The following is a 21807-nucleotide window of genomic DNA, read 5'->3' as shown; positions in this document are numbered from 1 at the left end:
GAAATTCAGAACACCAAGAACCGGGGCAGACTGACAACTCACCCACCCACGGACAGACGATCCGAGTTAGGAAAACACACACCTTATTTCAGTATTTCACGTGGTTTTTATTACAAAACAAGCGACAAAACAGTTTTAGAAAATTATTTTTTGCTACATACGAAGTAGGAGATCGCTTAAAATGAGAAGCATAAGAGTTTGCATGCACTCAGCTCAGCCTACAGTCAGTGCATTTCACAGCTGAAACATACTGGTTCAAAACACAGAATCATGCTACACCTTGGGGAGCAGTGGGGGAAGGGGTCAAACAGTATGTTTTTTGGCCAAATATTCGCTTTATTCAAACTCTACCGAGCATGAGTGACTGTAATTCACTACTGCAGGCAGTAACAGAGGGAAAAAGGGAGTAAGGAAAAAAAGCGACATTGGTAGAAAAGATGTAATAAATCTGTCCATTTCTGACATGTTCAAAGTTTATAAACAAAGCTGATTTGGGAAACTCAGTTTCCAAAACTCTGCTACTTCCTTATGCCTATTTATCTGGTTAACAGTGAAAACAAACATATCAAATCCCACTGCTCAACTACTGAATCTGCCACTTATTTATTGGATCCTTTTAAGCCCATATCAGAGCACAGTTACATTCAGGGGGAAAAAAATAAAACAAAAACAAACCACCTTCTGCTTCAAGTGAACTATGCAGTTGGACTCTTTCTCATGGGAGCTCAGCATTCTACTCAGAAACAGATGAGTAACTCTGCAATTTTCACCTGAGATCGCTTTACCTGATGGACACCTTAGTACGACTGTCATCTCACAGAATGCAAAAGGCCAAACTACGTTCACCAGCCATCAGCTGACCCTGAGCAAGCAATTCCTTAACTTTCAAGAACAGTGGACAATAATAGTTCACCTATGGGGAGACACCTGAAATTGTTACACACAGTGGGTCAAGACCATGTCAAAAGTCTTATGAAAACAGCACAACTCAGAGAACGTTTACACACACAAAAAATGCAGTACCTTTTTTGGTTCCTTTTTTTAAAAAAAACAAAACAAACAGATTTATTCCAGAGCCTATGCACTTAACTACTAATCGATATTGCATCCCCTCTTTGTTTTTTCCATTTGGTTCCATTTTTCACATTTGAAACCAAATGCTTTGGTCGTATATGCACCATCTTTGGCTCACATGTGTAGTGACATTAAAAGGTGTGATGTGAAATTAACCAGAAGCTAAGAAATATGAACACAAAAGGAATTCTGAAATAAGATTTGGCAATGAGAATGCCTCTAAGCTTCATTGAAGATAATTATATTTATCTGGTGTTGGAACTACATTAACAACGCTCTAACTTGGAATTCCCAAGTATCTGCCAACTAGAATCCTTGTTTCCCCTCTATTATGATAATACAATCTGGATTTATAAGTATGTTTAATTTAATACATTCTCAAAATAAACCTTACTGAATAAGAAACAGATCAGCTTACCATAATGGCCAATTAATTTAGCAGTAGTAATCTAGCAGAGAGTTTATTTAGAAGAGGAAGAAATGGGTAGATTTTCACAACTTAAACACCAAGAGATGACATCTTTCCATGAGTTAGGGAATGTTTACAGAGATCTCAAAAGTTCCTAATTTATCTTTGTTAGTTCCATATCTCTGTGCACTTTCTTTCACCTAGCCAAAGAATTTTCTTGAGGAAAATCTGAAGATGAAACCTGAGACAAAGAACTTTAAGAATTGGGAATGGCTTCTTGAAATCAGGCTACTTGAAGTATGTTGTCACCTTGATCACTCATAAATAAATAATCTCCAAACCAGGGATTTCTAAGGACAAAAGTATACAGGAGGCTGCAGAAAAGAGGGGAAAAAAAGAGAGAGAGAGAAATCTAGAGTAGATTTCCTTTTTTATACCAGGACCACTAGGGCAAACAATTTAAGTGAAAGTTACCTCCAAAGCAGTATGGTCAAGAAAAGTTCTCAACCTGACACAGACTTCAAGGAAACTACACTGCCCGAAACAAACAGAAGATTTCCCTCAAGCCACTAAGGATCTTCTGATCACAGTCTTCTCCTCTACTCGTTAATTCTTAATTTAAAGACAAAATTAACTGATCTAGCTGATAAAGAGTTCTAGATAGAACTGAGTTAAGCTCCCTCCCTTTAGGGAACCTTGGTAGCAGTTCACCACATAAGCTGCACAGATAGTTTCTCCCAGGGACCCTGGAAATAGGATCTCTTGTCAAATGGAAGAAGGTACATCCTAAAATACGGGATGGGAAATACAATCTAGGCTCTTCTACCTGGGAAATCTCTAACCAGCAATGCATAGCCTCTAAAGCAATGTTTCTCTGCACAGTTTCTATTTTATTAAAGATATAAATATCTCTCAAGATTATCTTTGTTACCTCCTCACTGTTAAGTATGTAGAACCTCGTCAGACGACAAGATTTCATCATGCAAGTACAGACACGAGGCATCATCCAAAGGGCAACACAAAGAACAGAAAGAAAGCAAATCTGCCAAGGTATACAATATACAGCACTTAAAATTAGACTACTATCGGCCCATGAAAGAAGAGCTGAGAGGCAAGGACCCAAGATAATCTGTCTTTGTGAAAAGAGACCTTTTCTTCTGTCTGGAAAACATGGATCAAAAATTTTTAGCTGGATGAACTAAACTCCATCTCTTCCCGGCACCTGCTTTAAAGCAACTCTCAAACTCTAAAATACAGATTTGATGTATCACACAAGTGAATTATCATACACTCATCAACCCTCCACACATTCCAAGTAACGCCATTATCAAGGGCAATGTCTGTTCTGTTCTCAGCACTGAACACTGATAAACCCATCCTAAGGGCCTGACACAGCAACAGGGTGGGCAGGTCTGTCTCTCACGGGGACAGTATTTGGGGTCAAAGAACATCTCAAAGAGAACAGAGTAATTCCCAAAACTGGCTGATGCACTGGGGTTGGGAGTGCATTCTCCCATTCTTTACAAGAGGTCCCTATTTCTTCCCCGATGGAGGTCCCCTGGAGGAGGGGGGAATCTGCCCTGGTCGACATTCAGGGCCACCCCCACCAGCACCCAGATTTTAACACCTTCGCTCAGAATGTATCCCGGCCAAGCTGGAGCCTGGGTGTCCCCCACCGCTTCCCCCAGTTTCAGTTGGGTTAGTTCCCACCCTCCTACTTCACAGTCAAACTTCAGCCAATGAACAGGAATAGGATAAAACCAGATGACTGGCCTCAAGGTTCTGCGCCCGGCCTGAAAACAAAGGGAAGAAACTAATAAGACAAGGACAAGGAACTAAAACTTGGTTAGGGATGAAATTGGACTTCCAACCTCCTCTCACCAGGTGGACCATGGAAGAGTCAAAGTAAGAGGCACCCCGCTCTCCACTGAGCAAGCCTGCAGGTCTAACCTAGTGACTTTCCCGAATTAAAAACACTGCATTGATTTTTTTTAAAAAAAAAAAAAAACCAGCTGATGCTCCCCTCCCCCAAGAGAGCTCCACAGGGATGTGAGTGCCAGGAAGGCCTCTGACTGTCCTCCAGCAGGTGGAGAAACTGAGTCACGGCCCCCTTGGACGTCTGAGTCCTCCCCCTCCCTCCTGGGCACTGCGCCTCATCACACATCAGAGGTCCGTATGTTTTCATCATCGAGGTTGAACACAAATGGCTTCTCCTTGGGGTGCTGGGGCTCCGATCTGTGCCTTATCCGGGAGCTGGGCAGCACCCCGGAAGTACTGCTCTCCCCAAGTCGAGGCATGAACAAAGAGTCCTCAGGAGTCTCTTCAGTGGGAAGCAGCTTCTCCCCAGCCTGGGGGACAGGTGTCCAGGGCTGCCAGGAGGAAGCCACGGAGGGGGCTTTGCAGAGGGCCCTTCTCTCCTCCAGAGGCGGCCGCCCTCTGCACAAGACAGAGTTGGGCCCCCCTGAGAGGCTGGAGCTTCCAGAGCGGGTCAAAGAAATGGATCGAGAAAAGGACATTTCCTACAAAAATAAAAGGCGGGAAAAAAAAGGAAAGTAAGAGTTTTCCTGACAATGTTTATCCCAAGGTCCCAGGAAGAGGACCCCCTCCAGGATCACCACCTCACAGGCCCAGAGACACACGTCTACAGAAATTAAATATAGCCGGTGGCATTCACCCCAGAAGTGTCAAGGTCTGCCTGGCAGGGAGATGTGCAGGACACATGGGAAGCTCTGGTTCTCTATCCAACCCTACCTCACCTCCTCCAACTACTGAAAAAAACAAAAAAATAAAAATTTGTACCCAAACCAGTCAAAAGAGAAAAACAAGCAAGACAGCCCGGGGCTTCAGCTGCATCTGGGCACCGGGCTGCTTCCCCACATCACCAAATAAAACCCACCCACTCGGGACAACTCATCACGAGGTTGACAGTGACTGTGGACAGGAAGGAAGTGACTTACTCTGGGGTGGCACTTGAGGGCCTGGACAGCTGCCCCGATCTCCTTAATCCAGCTGTGCATGTCTTCTGGACTGTCTGCCTGCAAAATACCCACCACACTTACAGAGACACGTCTGGCGCTGTGATTTCAGCTTTCACGCCTGTGACTGAATTCTAAGTTCATAAAATCACACCATTAGAGCTGGAAGGGATCTCAGAGACCATCCAGGCCAGTGGCTTTCAGACTTCTGAGGACATTTTTTTCCCCAGCAAAATCATATTTGTCACCCCATAAATAAAAGGGCTCAAAGTGGGGCAGAGGTCGTGACAGAGGGAGAGAGCTTAGAGGCCCATCCCTACTGAAGTCCCTCACCCCCTCTGGAACACAATCAGCCTGGCCTCACCCCCCGTTTTACAGAAAAGGAAAATGAAGCCCAGAAAGCCAGAGCCCAAGGTTTAGGGCTGGTCTAGATTCCAGTTCTCCTGACACCCAGTGCAGTCATCCTTCTACCACAGCTATCCCAACAAATGATCCCACTTTCAGCTCCAGTTCCATTAAAACCAAATCCTCTGCAAATCCTCCCAGACAGGTGGTTTCTCCAGGAACAGGGCTTCTCGCAAAGCACAAGTGATCTGGGTCTGTCCTGAGTCCCATCCAGGCCTCAAGAGTTGCTAGACTTGCAGCACCAAGCTCACCAACATGTAGGGAGGGCACAGCCGAGGCCTTAAAAAGTTCTTCCCCCAGAAATACCGAGCAACCCCAGAAGGGGGCAGCAGCGGCTCTGTGAAGAAAGAGAAAAATCAGAAGCCAAGCCACAGTAGGTAGAGCCCTGGGAATTCTCAGTGCTTTCCAGCTTTACAGGAGTTGAATCCAAGTGAACCTGGCAAACATTTACTGAGGCCTTACTCAGGGTGACACGTGACATCAGGTACCAGGCACAGAGATGGGACCAAGATTGAATGAAGCCTTGACCTCCAGAAACGTTTTATTAGTTAACCTCTCTCTGTCGCCCTGCACCTTCCCCTGATAGAGCCATCCAAAATTACCAGAGTGCATTTGCATGCCCGTGCATACATGAATGCAAACACCACACACGCTGGCCTGCAAAATTCTCCACATATACCCCTCACTCTCCCCTTCCCTAAAATGATTCTTTCTCTTTGCATTATATCAAGGTAATACATGACCAGTCTTTTTAAAACCCTCAAATTTGCATGCTTACCCCATCCTGTCCCCAAACCAACCCTCCCTGGTTAGGTGTGTGCAGGGCACTTACAAGGGGAACAGTTTCACACCCTGGCACGCCGGGCCAAAGAGAGGCAGCAACGGTGCCCCAGGAGAAGACCCCTCTCACGCACCATAGCTGCAAATTCACCTGCCCGCTCTCTTCCCTGGACTTTTCTTTTCCCAGTTACTTGACAACCTGGTGGTTTCCCAGAAAGAGAAATCCATCCCTAGTCTAAAAAGATAACCAGGACACGGTCTCCAAGATTCTTCCAGAAGGTATTTTACTGAGAGCAGGGCTAGCTAACCTGTTCCACAAGTAGAACTACTGGGAAAAATTAAATGAACTCATTTAGGTAAAGCAGTTTGAAAGTGCCTGATACACAGAAAGGGCTTCATATTAGTCATTATTGTTGTTGTTATTATTATTATATGAGGGACACAGATGAAGCCTTAAATTCCAATATTATAAATGTGTTTGCTGCCTTCTCCCTACAACTTTTTAATTTCATTTTCTTCATACTCAAACTGTGGATAATTCTTACCTAAAGGATCAAATTGTTGGGATCAAATAAGATAACATACTTTTTCTTCATATGCTTGTTTATCAGCCCCATAAAATGGCTTACAGACGGGACGGTGACCAGGTCTTCACTGCCTACCTGTTTTCTATTGTATTCTTTTCAGCCTTCTTAAGGATTTCTGTACACATGTCTATATTTCTTGAAGTCTCTCAGATTCCTTGGGTTGTTTGAAAAGATATTAATAATTATTTCTATTATAAATAATATTATCCATAAATGCTAATGTCTATTTCTACAGTTAGGAAATTTAAAGTAAAACTGTATTATATCTCAATTCACCTTAGTTGTATTGCTTTTCTCTGGATAAAGTGACCAATTATACATTGCATTTTCCAATCTCAGTTTCAAAAGAATACTTTGCTAATTAAAAAATTTTTCAACTGTAAGCAGAATAATATTACAGCATGCTTCTTAATTTATGTAGAAAGTCATATTCAAATTCTTAATTACTTCACTAGTCAATTACATTATAGAGATGACCCTGGAAACAAAAAGTAATGTAGAAGACAGCAAGTTGCAACTCTGGTGGGGGGGGGGGCGTTTATCAAGTCAATATGTAAAAAGCCTCTGCATGTAAATTATTGTCATTGTCAAGTAAATTAAAATAATATGAGCAAAAGGTAAAGGGAACTTCTGTAAAAAAAAAAAAAAAAAAAAACAAACCCAAATAAGATAACATATTTGGGGGAGAAGAAAGGCTATTTTGAATTGGAATGAGACGGTGGCAATTAAATTGTCCATCAGCAGAAAAGCATTTCTTACAGATTTTCCTTCTAGGGGAACAGAAGTTGATTTGGTGGGGAAATGTGAGAAGACAGAGGGAAAGACGGGGATGGGAGCTAAGGGAGAGACAAAGGTCTCCCGCATCACACAGGAGATGGAACATTTTCATTAAACAGATTGCAAGACCCCCATGATGACAGTCCAATAGCCAGTTTCCAGGGCTTTTTAAGCTACTTTTAGTCCTTTTATCACCACAGCAAAAAACGCCCCACCCACAAGCCACAGACCACCTATCTGACTGTCCTTTGAGACAGTCAACAAACACTCACTCCTTCTCTAGGAGCAATCACTCAACCAGCCTAGGTGTGCTCACCCCAGCTCCACTTAGCAAGGAATCCTGAATCAGAGAACACTGGGAATCACCTGACTTAACAGCTGGAAACTCAAACACAAGAATCCAGATCCTCTAAAATTCGTTCAGATCATTTCCAATTCTCTAATATAAACAGTACTGCTATTCACATCTTTGGGTATAAAGCTTTTTTCATACTTAAGATTCTTCAGCTCCCAGGGAAGTTGCTAAAGAGTATGCATGCTTTTTTTTTGGGGGAGGGGGCCACACCACATGGCATGTGGGATCTTAGTTCCCGGGATCTAACCCACGCCCCCTGCAGTGGAAGTGCAGAGTCTTAACCACTGGACCGCCGGGAAAGTCCCAGAGTATCAGTGCTTTTAAGGCTCTTTTTATATATGGCCAGAGTGATTTCTAGTCAATAATACAGATTTCATTTAAACATATATATATATATGTATGTATACTACATGCACCCGTGTTAGAATTAAATATTACAGTTTAAAAACTTTTTTTAATTTTTTGGCCACAATGCGTGGCATGCAGGATCTTAGTTCCCCAACCAGGGATGGAACCTGGGCCCACGGCAGTGAGAGTGTGGAGTCCTAACCACTGGACTGCCAGGGAATTCCCTCTTATTTTTAAATTTTTTTTTTGTTTTAAATATTACAATTTTTAAAAAATCTTTGCTAATATGATGGGGAAAACAATTAAATCTCTTTCTTAAAACATTTAGTATTTGAGACGGAAATTGTATGCTAATTACATTTCTTCCTTAATGCTCTAATTCCGTTTAAGGACATTTTTCTGTCAGATAACCTAGGTAGTGAACCCAGCCATGAGGATAATAAACAGTAGTAAACATTATTTTAATGTTCACTGATGTTTAAAACATTATTCAAGGGACTCCCCTGGTGGCGCAGTGGTTAAGAATCCGCCTGCCAATGCAAGGGACATGGGTTCGAGCCCTGGTCTGGGAAGATCCCACATGTGGCGGAGCAACTAAGCCCCTGCGCCACAACTACTGAGCCTGCTCTCCAGAGCCCTCGAGCCACAACTACTGAGCCCACGTGCCACAACTTCTGAAGCCTGCACACCTAGAGACCGTGTTCCGCCACAAGAGAAGCCACCGCAAGGAGAAGCCCGCGCACCACAATGAAGAGCGGCCCCCGCTCACCACAACTAGAGAAAGCCCGTGCGCAGCAACGAACACCAAACGCGGCCAAAAATAAATAAATAAAATAAATAAATGTATTTAAAAATATATATATATATTATCCAAAGAGAAAAGCAGATACTGATCCCACATGAGAAGAAATAGGATATTACGTTACTGAGATCACAGTTTAAATCTCTATTAGTAGTTTTAAGAACTGGACTCCACTGGCAACAGAAATTAAGTGAAACCTCAAAAATTATATGCAAAAATTACAGTGTATGTGTATATCTATCTTTTATGGAAAGCCTGTGCTTAGCTTTCATCAAAAACTCAAAAATATCTTAAAACCACATCACAAAGGTAGCTCCATGAACCAGTAAAACACAGAGCTGAAATCCACCCACCCTGTGGTGAATTACTAAGAGACTAAAAAAAAAAGCCTTGAAACTCAATAGTACAAGAAGGGAAGTGCCAAGCTTATACCTTTGTCTCTTCCTGGTCTGCTTAAGTGTGTACATGTTTCTGCTGCTTGGTTCAAAAGGAAAAGTAGGGTTTCTGTCCTTGAGGGCAGTTTTTGAGGTGAGAGGAACAAAGGGTATTAAATGAGTCACTGCAGTCTGTGGTTTTATTGCAGTCCGATAAGCTTTGATGATCTGGTATGAGACCGGTATCATAACATTTGCAATGGTTTCAAGCACTGAGTTCTAACGGGCCATCAATAAAAGGCTTCCCATATGTACCTCTGGTTACTTCCATTGCAGCTATCCAAAAGCTTTAGGCATCTCCGTCTTAATCTTATTCCCAACCTCTGCAGCCCTCCCTTTCCAACAAGCTAATAACCCCTACCTCTCCCCAAGAACCAATCCCACCTTTAGATACAGCCCTGCCACATATGATCCATTCAAAGTGCAAAACTGACCAATGGATTTTAATGTAAGAGTATGAAGGTTTATTGATATCAGCTTCTGATTCCACACAGCACCTAAACATTAAGAAACTACGATTTGTCAAGTTTCGGTATAGAATCAAAGAAGATCCACAATTATCTGAAAGAGCTATTAAAATATCCCTTTATTCCAAATACATGTCTCTGCGGGGCCAGATTTTCTTCATACTCTTCCATCAAAACAACATATGGCCACAGACTGAGTGCAGAAGCAGATATGAGAATCCTGCTGTCTTCTAATAAACCAGCCATTCAAGAGATTTGCAAAAATATATTTTTAAAAAAAATGCTACTCCTGTTGCTTTTTTGTTTTAGAAAGCGTTATTTTTCATTAAATGTTACTTGTGTTAACATAAATGAGTTTATAGTTGTTGTTTTTAAATGAATAAATACATATTCTTAAAGAGTTTTAATCTCTACTCTTCTCCAACCTTCTATTCTGAGTTTTGGTGCTACACACAGATTTGTCCATTCGCTCATTTATTTATTCAGGGGGATGTGAGTGCTCTTTTATCCTAGAAATGTGGGAGCAGATGGCAAAGTAGGACATAAATGATGATAAGGTTCTGGTCAATGTGCAGACACTCGTGCCAATGATGCAGTGTCTTCTGAACTTTTTTTTTTTTTGGTTGGCGTTCATGTTTCCCAAATCACTATCTCCAGTCCAAGGCTCTGTTCTAGACTCTTAACCCCAGCATAATCGCTCCCTTCACCCCACATCCAATCAACTCTCAAGCCCTGGAAAGGACTCATCAATAGCTTCAAATGTTTCCACTTTTCTCCATCCATCCAAGTTCAGGCTTCCTTTATCCCTCACTGAAACCATTTCAACAGCCTTCCAACTGCTCTCCCTGGCTCCTGTCTAACCCTTTTCTTACCTGTCCCCTCCATTGCACTGGACAGGACATTCACTGCCAGCATCCCATCAACAGGACCGGGACTGAGGGCTCTCATCTCCACTTTACAGATGAGGAAAACAAGGCTCTTAGGTCACTGGCCCAAGTGGGATTTTTAGGAGGCAGATCTGATTGGGTCACTCCCCTAGCTTAACCTCCAAGGACCCTAACTCCCAGGATAAAATACAAGCTCCTGAACAAGGCCCACGGGCCACGGGCCCTCCATATCAGCTTCCCAGCACCTGTGCCCCTTTCATCTCCAAGCTTTTTCAACCCCTGTGGTTTGCTGTTCCCTCTGCCTGAGCCACTCTTCCTCCAAGGGTTTGGCTTCGGTGTATCTTCCTTCAGGAAACCTCCCTTGACTCCCTGCGACTGGGGGAGGTACCCTTCTTGGAGTTCCCATGGCAACCACTGCTCACTCTAAGGGTAGCCCTTCTCACACTGTTTTCTTGTTTTGTTTTTTGTTGTTTTATTCCCCCACCCCCATGAGTGAGGTTGTTTCATACTTGTAACACATTGAGGTTCTTTGGTCATATTCTGCATGCCATGCTAGGATCACCTGACCTCCTAAATGATTTTTTTAATTTGCATACATTAAAGGTTTATGCTCTGTGCTGTGAAATTCGATTTCACGCATCTGCCACTGCAGTATCACACAGGACAGCTTCACTGCCCCGGAAGCTCCCCTGTGTTCATCTCTCCAACACGCCCTCCCCACCTCAGCACCCTGTTCTAACTGCCTGTTTACCTGACTATCTCCTCCTCGGGTTCAGGATCCGTTCTGTTGAATGCGGGGTCCCCAGGATGAGGCAACACCCGGCACCCTGAGGAGGCTCTACCACTATCTGTCAAGTCCAAGAACTGGAAACTCTTTTGGGGCACCGACCGCTCAACCATGTCCCTGAACGGCAGTGCAGGCTGCTCGAGGGCCCCAGCAGCACTTTTCCCCAGCTCTTCCCAGATGCTTGTCTAAATGAACGGAACACACAGACGCCTCAGGCTGCTAGCATGTCTGCTGGGCTCAGGCAGGGGGACCCGCTCAGAGGGACCTGCTGCTCACGAAATGGGTGAGGGTCGACCTCGCGAAAGGGAGGGTGTTGAGGGGGGAGTGCGTGGGGAACCCTGAGAAGCTTTGGTCGGGGAGCCCCACATTTCAACCAACACACTCCATGGCAGTCTTGGCGCTAGACGGGCACCGTCACCGCGAGGCTGCAGGGATCAAGGCACGCTCTGTGGACGGCTAGGCAGGCTGCAGCAAGGACTTGGCCTTGAAAGTCTAGGCCGTGCTAGAGGCTAGAAATCTGCCTTTCTAGCTCCTATGATTTGAGAAGGAGTTGGGAGAACTCCAAGGCTGTGGGTGGAGGGGAGATGCTTCTGAGAGCTGAACCGTCGGAGCCCAAACAATGGCTTTCTCTGTGCAGCTGGCTGTGCACCTGGTGCCCGCACAGGGCCCTCTGTGCTTCTGTCCTTCCGCACACAGTCACACAGTACTGTCCGCACATAGACGGGACTTATAAATACCCTCCAAGGGAGAAGTGAAACCACTGACCAGTTCTCCTTTTCTCTGCTGAGCTGGCACCCAGCAGCTACGAGCAGCTGGTACAAACTCACATTCCCCAGTGTAGCGGCTCAACCCGCCCTTATTATTTTACGGTTGGGAAGCTTTTGGCAAACATCCTGTTTAGAATAAAATGGGACTCGGACTGACTATCGGGGGCTAAATTTACCACCTAGAAACTTCGAACAAAATAAAAGAGAAAGCAAAGGGAAAGGCAGGCCTACAAGTACACCATCCACAGAGAAGGAACGTCAGCGTCTTCTGGCAGCGAGCTTTTTACCTGCACGTAGAAGGTCCTGGAGCTGGTTATTATTTCAAACAGGTTGTCCCTCATCAGCAGATCGCTAGACAGAGAAAGAGACAGAAAGTTACCAGGCCTGCTGGTCACCCGTTGAGGACTTGATTCACCCTGAGGCAGGTACCCGTGCCCCCTACCCTAAAAAGGGGGTTCACAGGCCATTCCTCCTGCTGCCCTGCCTCAGACGGCATTACAGGGTTTCCTCTAGCTTCACTTCCTGGAGGGTCTCCAGTGGTTTAACCATCCCCATGGATCCCCCTCCCCAATACACACCACCACCAGCTCTAACAGGACAAAGCTCCTTGGCCTCCAAAATCTCTTGCCTCACATGCACCCCACACTGTCTACGACCGTGTGTTTCTTTAGTGGCTGAGATGTACTGATACAAAGTGCTTGGTGAGAAGTACTGTTTCAAGTGTTTTTATTTGAGGGTCAAGTAGATGAAAATTTTATTGGTTTTATATATATACACAAGCACACACTGTTCTATGTCCATTATGCTCCATTAAATATATATATTTTTATATACATATATATTATTGAGAGATGGACATATAACGGTGTATTTGTAAGATAAAAAACAGTATATTCATTTCAGGTGTACAACATGATTTCATATTTGTATACACTGCAAATGATCACTGCCTCGTAACACTCAAATTTTTTTTCTCGTGATGAGATTATAGCTTTTAAGATCTACTCTCTTAGCAACTTTCAAATATAGAATACAGTGCTGTCAACCTCAGTCACCATGCTGTACATTCCATCCCCAGGACTTGCTGATTTGATAACTGGAGGCTTGTATCTTTCGACCCCCTTCACCCATTTCGGCCACTCCCCACCCTCCGCCTCTGACAACCACCAATCTGTTCTTTGTGTTTTTTAATGTGTTATTTCATCCAATCTTCCCAACAATCCAATGAGGCAGTTAAGACTTTCCCCACTTTATGGATGGGGACACCCAGGCTCAGAGAGGTTCCGTGACGTGTCCGTGGCACCGGAGTAAGGAACCGGCAGAGCCAGGATTTGAAACCGGGTCCGACTCCAGAGTCTACGCTCTTAGTTACTCCACTACCAGGTGCCTCTCCTAAGGGACCTGAATCTCTTATTTCCAAAGCCTTTCTCCACCCACACAGCAGCTGCTTCAGCTTCACCAAACCCCTGCTCTCAGGAGGGGACTGGATGCTCGAGAGGAAAGAGGGAAGGAGAGAGGCGACCACTTGAAGATGCTTCCCATTGGGTGCGAGGTTTGGAAGAGGGACCCTGCTTCCGCAAGGAAGAAGGCAAGAGGGAGCTGATGCTCAACCACAAACCTCCAATCGGCCGAAATTATTTACAGGGTGAAATGCCTGCTCTGTGTATCCAGTCACTGTGGGGAACATATAAGGAGTAAAAGATCCAATTCCTTCCCCATGAAAGAACATAAGAAAGCAAAACTATACAGTCAGATGTCAGACTGCGTGTTATATGCCAAGAGTTAGAATAATTCCAAGAAAGGACTAATCACAGGGGGACTTCCCCGGCGGTCCGGTGGTTAAGACTCTGCGCTTCCACTGCAGGGGGGCCCGGGCTTGATCCCTGGTTGAGTAACTGAGATCCTACATGCCATGTGGTACGGTCAAAAAATTTAAAAAAAAAAAAAAAAAAGAAAGAAAGAAAGAAAAAGAAAAAGAAAGAAAGGACTGATCACAGGCAGGGCTGGCTTCAGGAATCATGACTTGGAAGGAAACGGCAGGTGCGCTGCCAGTGACATGGGCTCCTGGGCAAAGGAGGAGCATGAGGCTAAAGACCCACATGGGCGGGGACAGCAATCAGGGCTCAGACAGACCTGGGGCCCAATCCTGGCTCCACTGGGAAAAGGTATTTTAGGAATATGTTTAAAACTTTGTGAGCCTTTCTACCCCAACTGTAAAATGGAAATCAGAAGCCCTCCTCTATCAAGCTTCTTACCACAAAGATCAGTTATAAGTTATATAAGGCATCTCATAAGTTATATGAGGCACCTGGTACAATGAATGTCACACAGTGGCCGTTTGAAATGTATTCATTAGCTATTATAATTACTTTCTGAGTATCTGAGTGGAGATGGCTCTTCTTTCTGGATAAGATGGTTTAAACTTTTGAACTATTCATGCACATACAGCACAATCATGCAATCTACTACAGAGGAGGTAAAAGCAAAACAGGGAGGAAGTCCCCACCCTTTTCATATCTACTTCTCAGGCTACATGTCGCCTTTTAATTCAACTCAATTCAATTCAACAAAACGTTAACTGACTACTTAGATGCCCTGACCCCCGTGACTGGGTTTGGGAGACCCCAGTCTCACATGCCTGGAACCTGCAGAGCCTCAGCAACTTCATTCCCCGAGGATCTTCAACTCCCTCAATTCTATTCCTCGGAGTTCAGTCTGACTCTGGCTCAGGCAAAGTGCAAAGCGCTCTTAGGAACGAACCTTATCTGGGTTCCCTAAGCTGCCCCAATACGCCCATCAACCTGCACGGGCCTCCAGGGTCAGGAACAAGCCCCATCTCTCCTCCACCCACTGTCACCTCTGGAGCCACACTGCTGCAACTTCCATCTGTAGCACCTTTCACGAATGATAATTTGTCCATGGGAACTTCCCTAATCTTCCATACTCTGCAACTGCCGTTTGCAAGGCTCACGACAGTCCCTGCTTCCTTGGGCCACAAAACACCTCGTTTTCATGCAAGACCCTCCCATGTCTTCATGTGAGAACAGTCAGCCTGCTGCCAACAGCTTCCCTGGGGACGCAGGCTCTGCATGCACAGTCCGTGGGACGGAGATTCAATATAACACCCTTACAGACTGCAGACTGAGGGCCAAAGGAGGACTGCTAGATGCCCGGATGCCCTTGGGTCTCTAAAGTTTGGTTCCAGGGGCACCTGTATGGGTGTCGGATATGGGAGAGCCCTCGAAGAGGCCCCAGGTCCCAAACTCGTCCTACGCTCTGTGGCACTGGAAAGGTGACCATTTCCTAGTGGAAAGAGGAACACATTAAAAATACTTCCTCATCCTGCCCAAGAGCATTGCTGTGAATCAGCCTCGTGTTAAGAAGACATCAGGGACTTTGTCAAAATGAGGAGAAGAGAAAGGCATACCAAGTTCAGGGTAGAGGCACTGGCATAACACAGGGGTCTGAGCAGATGCACTGAAAAGCAAGTGACTAAGGGCACAGCCCCCCTCCACCTCCAAGCCCAGTCCTCCTGTGAGATGAGCAGCTGACAACTGAGAAGCACCTCTCCCTCCTTTGTTCTATATCCTTCCTTTTTCTCCATCAGAAAAGTATCACATAGGCTCATTTCAGGAGTGAGAGTAAGGGCATGGGAAGAGGGTGGGTTTGCCCAGCGCCACTTCACAGCTGCGGCAGCTCGGATGTGGAGAGTCAGCCACAGATGTCAGGGAGACAACATCTTCCTGCTCGTGGAAGAAGGTTCTGGAATAGAGCCTCAGAAGGGGAGTAACAGAAGAGTTAAGGCTGAGACGAAGTGAGAGAGTGGCATGGACTTACATACACTACCGTAAAAGAGATAGCTAGTGGGAAGCAGCCGCAGAGCACAGGGAGATCAGCTCAGTGCTTTGTGACCACCTAGAGGGGTGGGATAGGGAGGGTGGGAGGGAGACGCAAGAGGGAGGAGATATGGGAACATATGTATATGTATAGCTGATTCACTTTGTTATAAAGCAGAAACTAACACACCATTGTAAAGCAATTATACTCCAATAAAGATGTTTAAAAAAAAAAAAAAAGAGTTAAGAGGGCACACGGAGTTCTGACCAGAGAAGAATAAGCAGAGACAATTACCCAGACTTGACCAGACACTCGTGGGTCTTGAGAACATCCTTGAGGAATATGGTACGCAGTGGTTCTCGGTCCTGGGGGGGAAACAGAGGGAGTGCATGAGGCTGTCAGCCCCACGCCCAGACCAGGAGCCATCATCATCAGAGATGACTGGTTGAAACCAGGTCGCAAACAAGACAAGGTCTCAAAATAATCGAGAGAGGAAAGAAATCTAAGAAGATGCTCTGTGGCCCTGACCACGAAGGCAGGGAGTTAAGGCCACTTTACATCACCGTGAAGATGCGCACACCAGGCGGACGGAGGTTAGACACAAGCACCCCCGGAGGCTGTGTGCCCACACCTCTGCTCAGACACACACACGTGGGTGCGACTCCTGTGCCTCTGCCCTGCACGGCCTCTCAGGCGGGCCCCAGAGTGACTACAAACCTGCTCACACTTGAAGTAGCAAATGGTGAAGTCGTCCAGCACAAAGAAGCGTCGTTTCCAGCTCTTGCGCTGAAATAAAGGGTAAAGAGCCGGATGTGAGAAGAGTTCCCAGCGTTTCCGGGGGTGCGTTCTGGTTCTAAGCTCCGGGGGACCCCGCCCCACCGAAGCCAGGCTCCCACGTTGGGGGTCAGGGGCAAGGACTTCTCATGGGGCGACTCCTCGGATCACCTCGAGCTGCGGGGCGGGAGTTCTCCCCACCCCAGCCTCTCCCTGGTTTGGGCGGTTTGGGCGTGGCTGGCTCCACGCTCCTCCTTGCAAACTGCCCTCCCCTCCGCCTCGCCCACCCACTGGCTGCCGGGGTCCCCAGACCCCCTCCCAGCCCCCGCACGGACACTCACCACATTCCCTTGCTTCACACAATAGCCGCTCTTAATGAGGGGGGGCCCGGTGGGGACACGGCAGCCTGTCGTGGGGATGTAACTCTGAGACCTTCGAAGGATGGCGTGGGAGCCGGGCTCACTCCCTTCCTGCCCATCCCCACCGTTCTACAAGGAAACAGCTGCAGGATTAGCGCCTCCCCCTCCTGACGCAGCCACACCCCTGACCCCACCCTCTCCGGCCAATCATCTCTTCCTCTTGGGCCACGATGGCAGTCAAGTAAGAAATAAACCAGATGGGTAAGCTGGGACGAAGTGACAGAGTGGCATGCACTTATATACACTACGAACTGTAAAACAGATAGCTAGTGGTAAGCAGCCGCATAGCATAGGGAGATCAGCTCGGTGCTTTGTGACCACCTAGAGGGGTGGGGTAGGGAGGGTGGGAGGGAGGGAGATGCAAGAGGGAGGGGATATGGGGACATATGTATATGTATAGCTGATTCACTTTGTTATACAGCAGAAACTAACACACCATTGTAAAGCAATTATACTCCAATGAAGATGCTAAAAAAAAAAAAAAGAAAGAAAGAAACCAGAAAAAAAAAAAACCTTTGGCTTTGCCCCGGGAAGGCACTGTACGGGGTGCGTTCACAGACCAAGGCTGGGAGGTTGGGCAGACCCGGGAGAAAGGGAAGACTCTGAACGCAAACCGGACGAGGCCAAGGGACAGTGGGGCTTGTTTCCAGCCATCCTCGACCCCACTTCTCACGGGGCTCACAAGTGCCGGTCCCCGTGGATGGTGCAGAGCCGTACTGCCACCGAACTTCACATGCGGTGGCCTCAATTTCTGCACTGCCGGTAGTTTCCTGACCACCCCATGTGCACTGGCTCCACTACCCTCACCCCTTCCTCAGTCCAGCCCTTCTGTCATGTCACTGACACACCACGGACACCCCCGAACCCCTCCACCCCCTGGCAGCCCCAGGCCCCAGCACCTGGCTGATGGGCGTGTGTACCACCACGCCTCCGATGATCTCTGTCTTGTAGGCCACCTGTGGCTTCTTCTCTAGGGCCAGAGGAGTTGCTAGGCTCTTGAGAACTTCGGTCGTCAGGGGCAGGTTCCCAACTTTGGGTACCTGGGAAGAATGACAGAACAGTTAACAGGGAACAGAAGGCCTAGGAAAAGTGGGGAGGCAACAGCAGGAGGGGGGAGGGGAGGAAAGCTAATGTACGAAATTATAGCACGACGCCCCTCTCCCCGCTACCCTTCCATCCATCCAAACCTGTATACGAGGAATTCAGCAAGCCACGCCCACCACACGCGCACACACACTCAACAAATGTACTGAGCACCTACTATGAGTCAGCCCTTGCCTGGCTAGAGACCAAAGGTAAACCAGCAAACACAGACACATGTCCTGCCCTCACACCACATAACGTGCTGATCAGGGAGACTGACCAAAAATACAGAGCAAGACTGACAATCAGAATAATTCCAAATCGTGGCGAATGCCATGAAGACGATAAACAGGAGCTGAGACTGACAGCAGCAGGGGAACGACCTGAAATGGAATGCTTGGCGTGGCTGGTGTGGGTGGTGGAGGTCTCCAAGGGGAGAGGATGCTGAAACAGTAGCCTGGAGGACGAAAAGGAGCCAGGAACATAAAGACGGGAGAAAGCACGCTCAGCAGTGGGTAAGTTGCCTGTGGTACATGGTACAGGACTCGGGGAGCATGAGCTCTGGAGCCCCAGGGCCTGGGGTGTAACTCCTGACCTGTCACTAACTGAGGGACATAGTCATAGAGTTGTCACGGTCATCAAATGATAGAGGATACAAATTTCAACCCTTTAGAGATATGAATAAAAATACAAAAGTATTTTAGTTGTCAAAATATTCTAAGTAACTTTTTATAAATGGTGCTAACATTTACAAATGCAGCCCTTTCTGCGGAACGAGTTAACTTTGCACCTCTCCGTGACGGAGTTCGAGCACCACTGCTGATGAAAGAATCACGGAATTTTTAGGGCAAGTTTGAGACCACAGGTTGCAAACTGGTGGCCCAAACGTAGACTTGCCCCAACTGTGTTTCATTTGTCCTATCCAGTGTGTTTTTCAATCTGCTGTCAAAATCTGGGATATTTCACGTAAAAATCTTGATTTCCAGTGAAGCAGCTGTCCGCTCTAAGGATGGGGAACGGATTCTTCAGTTTGCTGCAGTCCTGAACATCCTCCCAACCCGAGGTCATTTATCCTCGTTCATGTTGCCGCTTTTCTTCCTCCTTGTCCGTTTCTCATTTATACGGGAAAATTTTTCATCACAAGAGAGGCCCAGAGTAGTCCAGTTATCTGCCCAACGCCGATTAATACCTAGACAGAGACCAGCCCCTGACGCTGCCGATGCAGTACCCACAGCACCACAAAGCCTGTCCTTCCACGGATGTAGAGAACACACATACGGGCACCAAGGGGGAAAAGCAGGGGCGGAGGGGTGGGGAGCGGAGATGGTGGGATGAATTGGGAGATTGGGATTGACATGTAGACACCAATATGTATAAGATAATAAGAACTAATAAGAACCTGCTGTATAAAAAATTAAATTAAATTAAATTAAAAAAAAAAAAAAAAAAAAAAAGCCTGTTCTTCACAAGGACTCAACGCCCCGTGTGGATCTGCCAGGAAAGCAACTGCAGACACCACGAGAAAAACTAACATCCTTTTCCACTTCTTCTACAGCCCTGGGAGCTAGAAGGACCTAAGAATACAGACTGTTCAGGAGCTCACGGCCCAAGGATATATTGTGTAACGCAGGGAATATAGCCAATATTTTGTAATAATTGCAAATGGAAAGGAACCTTTAAAAACTATATAAAAATTAAAAATTCAGGGACTTCCCTGGTGGTCCAGTGGTTAAGAATCCGCCTTCCAATGCAGGGGACGCAGGTTCAACCCCTGGTCAGGGAACTAAGATCCCCCATGCCGTGGGGCAACTAAGGCCGCGAGCCGCAACTACAGCACCCACGCGCTCTGGAGCCCATGCGCCACAACTAGAGAGAAGCCCGTGCGCCGCACCGAGGAGCCCACGCACCACAGCAGAGGATCCCACATGCTACAACTAAGACCCGATGCAGCCAAAAATAAAATAAATAAATAAATACATAAATTTTTTTTAAAAATTAAAAATTAAAAAAAATAAACTATTGCAAGCCACGGGGGGAAGAAAAAAAGAGCTCACAGCTCAGGGCCATAGGAGAACTCTGCCTGCCAAGGACAGGGACCAAGGGCCACACCCACTGGCATCTACTGAAAGGACTAAGACCATCAATGATGACACTGGGGTCCCAGAAAGGAGACAGGGCCCCTCTTCCTGGCCTGTGCACTCAGCTTAGATCATGGTGACCTCTGCCCACCACCTCTCCAGATTGGGCCAGAAATCCACCTTGTCCTTTCCTTCTGGCTGAGGGACAACCGCAGCTCCCACTGCTTTGGGCCTCTGTTCAGTGCCAGGCACAGTACGCATCTCTTTACGGCATTATCTCTCATCTCAGGCGATCTTATCAGGTAGGCTTTATTTTCTCCATTTCATAGATGAAGTAAACTAAAGCTCATTGAAATGAAGTAATTGCCCCACTGCTAAACACCACTACCTACCTACCTACCTGGACCACCCTTTCCGATTTCTCTGTGTTTTGCTCTGATATGATAGAATTCTTTAGGGATGTGGATTAGTGCTGGGGTGTCCGGAGATATAATCACCGTGGAACAACACAATTGCCTCCAAATGACCCAAATGAATTCCTGAAACCCAGCAAAGAAGGAGGGAAGTGGCCTTTCAGCATTCACGGTGGCCAGAAGAGGACTCCTGGTGACTTGGCTGTTGTGTTGCCTCTCAACCCGTCAGCCCACCCGGAGAACCGCTGGTTGTCACCACTCACGCCCCTGCATCGTGGGCTGCCTCTGGCCAACCACCTGGAGCCTCTGCAAAGCTGTTTCCACTTCCTGAGACTCTGAATCAGCCTGTGGAGGGCAAACTCACCAATAACTACACTCCAGATCTTGAAAACAAGTTCATCCTCTTGGTTTGTGTATCTCCCAGAATCCCAATGAAAGGTGGGACCCCTTTTACCCACCGTGGAGGGTCCTCTGATGGGGGAGGTCCACAGGGTTCCCATTTGCAACGTGAAACGAAATTTGCAAGGACTCATCTTTCTTCCCACCAGGCATGGCTAGATTGCTACAAGGAATAATCCAACTTGGGAGGGAACGGGGGTAAGCTGTGCTTTACTTTTACTGCTCAATTTTCAACCCTTTTGAAAAACTTTAGTGAGTTGAATAATGTCTCCCAAAATTGTCCACCCATAACTTCAGAACGTGACTTTATTTAGAAATAGGGTCTTTGCAGATATAATTAACTTAAGATGAAGTCATGCTGGTTTAGGGTGGGCCCTAAGACCAATGACTGATGTCCTCCTAAAAGGAGAGGTCACACAGACACACAGGCCATACAATGGTGGAGATAGAGCTGGAGGGGTCCAGCTATTAGCTGGGCAACGCCAAGGACGGCTGGGGGCCACTGGGAGCTGGAAGAGGCAAGCAAGGATTCTCCCCTTGAGCCTTCAGGGGGCACATGGAGGGCCCTGCCGACACCTTGATTTCAGACTTCTCAGGACTATGCGAGAATACGTTTCTGTTGCTTTAAGCCACGCAGTTTGTTACGATAGCCCAAGAAAACTAACACAGGAATACTGATACTCCAAGCGGACTCAATTCTTTAAATACCATTATGTCGACCATTATCTTCAATCATAAGAACTCAAAGACCCAGCACTAAATGACCAGTGATCTGTGGGCAGAAAAATTGGCTCCTGACCCTGGGAGGATCACTGATCTCCAGGCACTTCCACTGCCTCGTTTATAAACAGAGATAATCATACCTGCCCTCCCTACCTAAGGTTTTCACAAGGCTAAAAGGAGCCATGGATATAAAAGTGGTGTGTAATCTAACCTCTTTTACAACTGCT

The 21807-nt window shown here is 46.5% G+C and overlaps 1 protein-coding gene across 4 annotated transcripts in view; it reads right to left on the bottom strand.

The window, feature by feature from the left end:
* Positions 1 to 83: 83 nt before the first annotated feature.
* PLEKHA2 (pleckstrin homology domain containing A2) overlaps positions 84 to 21807 on the bottom strand; it is a 56759-nt gene continuing 35035 nt past the window's right edge. For all 4 annotated transcript variants that reach the window (XM_082374761.1, XM_082374762.1, XM_082374764.1 and 1 more), the window contains exons 6-12: positions 17784 to 17924; positions 16807 to 16953; positions 16409 to 16477; positions 15986 to 16056; positions 12142 to 12205; positions 4441 to 4518; positions 84 to 4002 (exon numbers count right to left, since the gene is read on the bottom strand). In XM_082374761.1, the coding sequence (XP_082230887.1) occupies positions 3640 to 4002; positions 4441 to 4518; positions 12142 to 12205; positions 15986 to 16056; positions 16409 to 16477; positions 16807 to 16953; positions 17784 to 17924 (933 nt within the window). In that variant the 3' untranslated portion in view covers positions 84 to 3639. The remainder of the gene's footprint in view (positions 4003 to 4440; positions 4519 to 12141; positions 12206 to 15985; positions 16057 to 16408; positions 16478 to 16806; positions 16954 to 17783; positions 17925 to 21807) is intronic.

Source organism: Balaenoptera borealis (genome assembly GCF_965194805.1).
Source record: "Balaenoptera borealis genome assembly, chromosome: 21".
NCBI classification, from domain to species: domain Eukaryota; kingdom Metazoa; phylum Chordata; class Mammalia; order Artiodactyla; family Balaenopteridae; genus Balaenoptera; species Balaenoptera borealis.
Note: the sequence above shows the minus strand (reverse complement) of the source record. Positions and strands in the feature narration are given on the sequence as shown.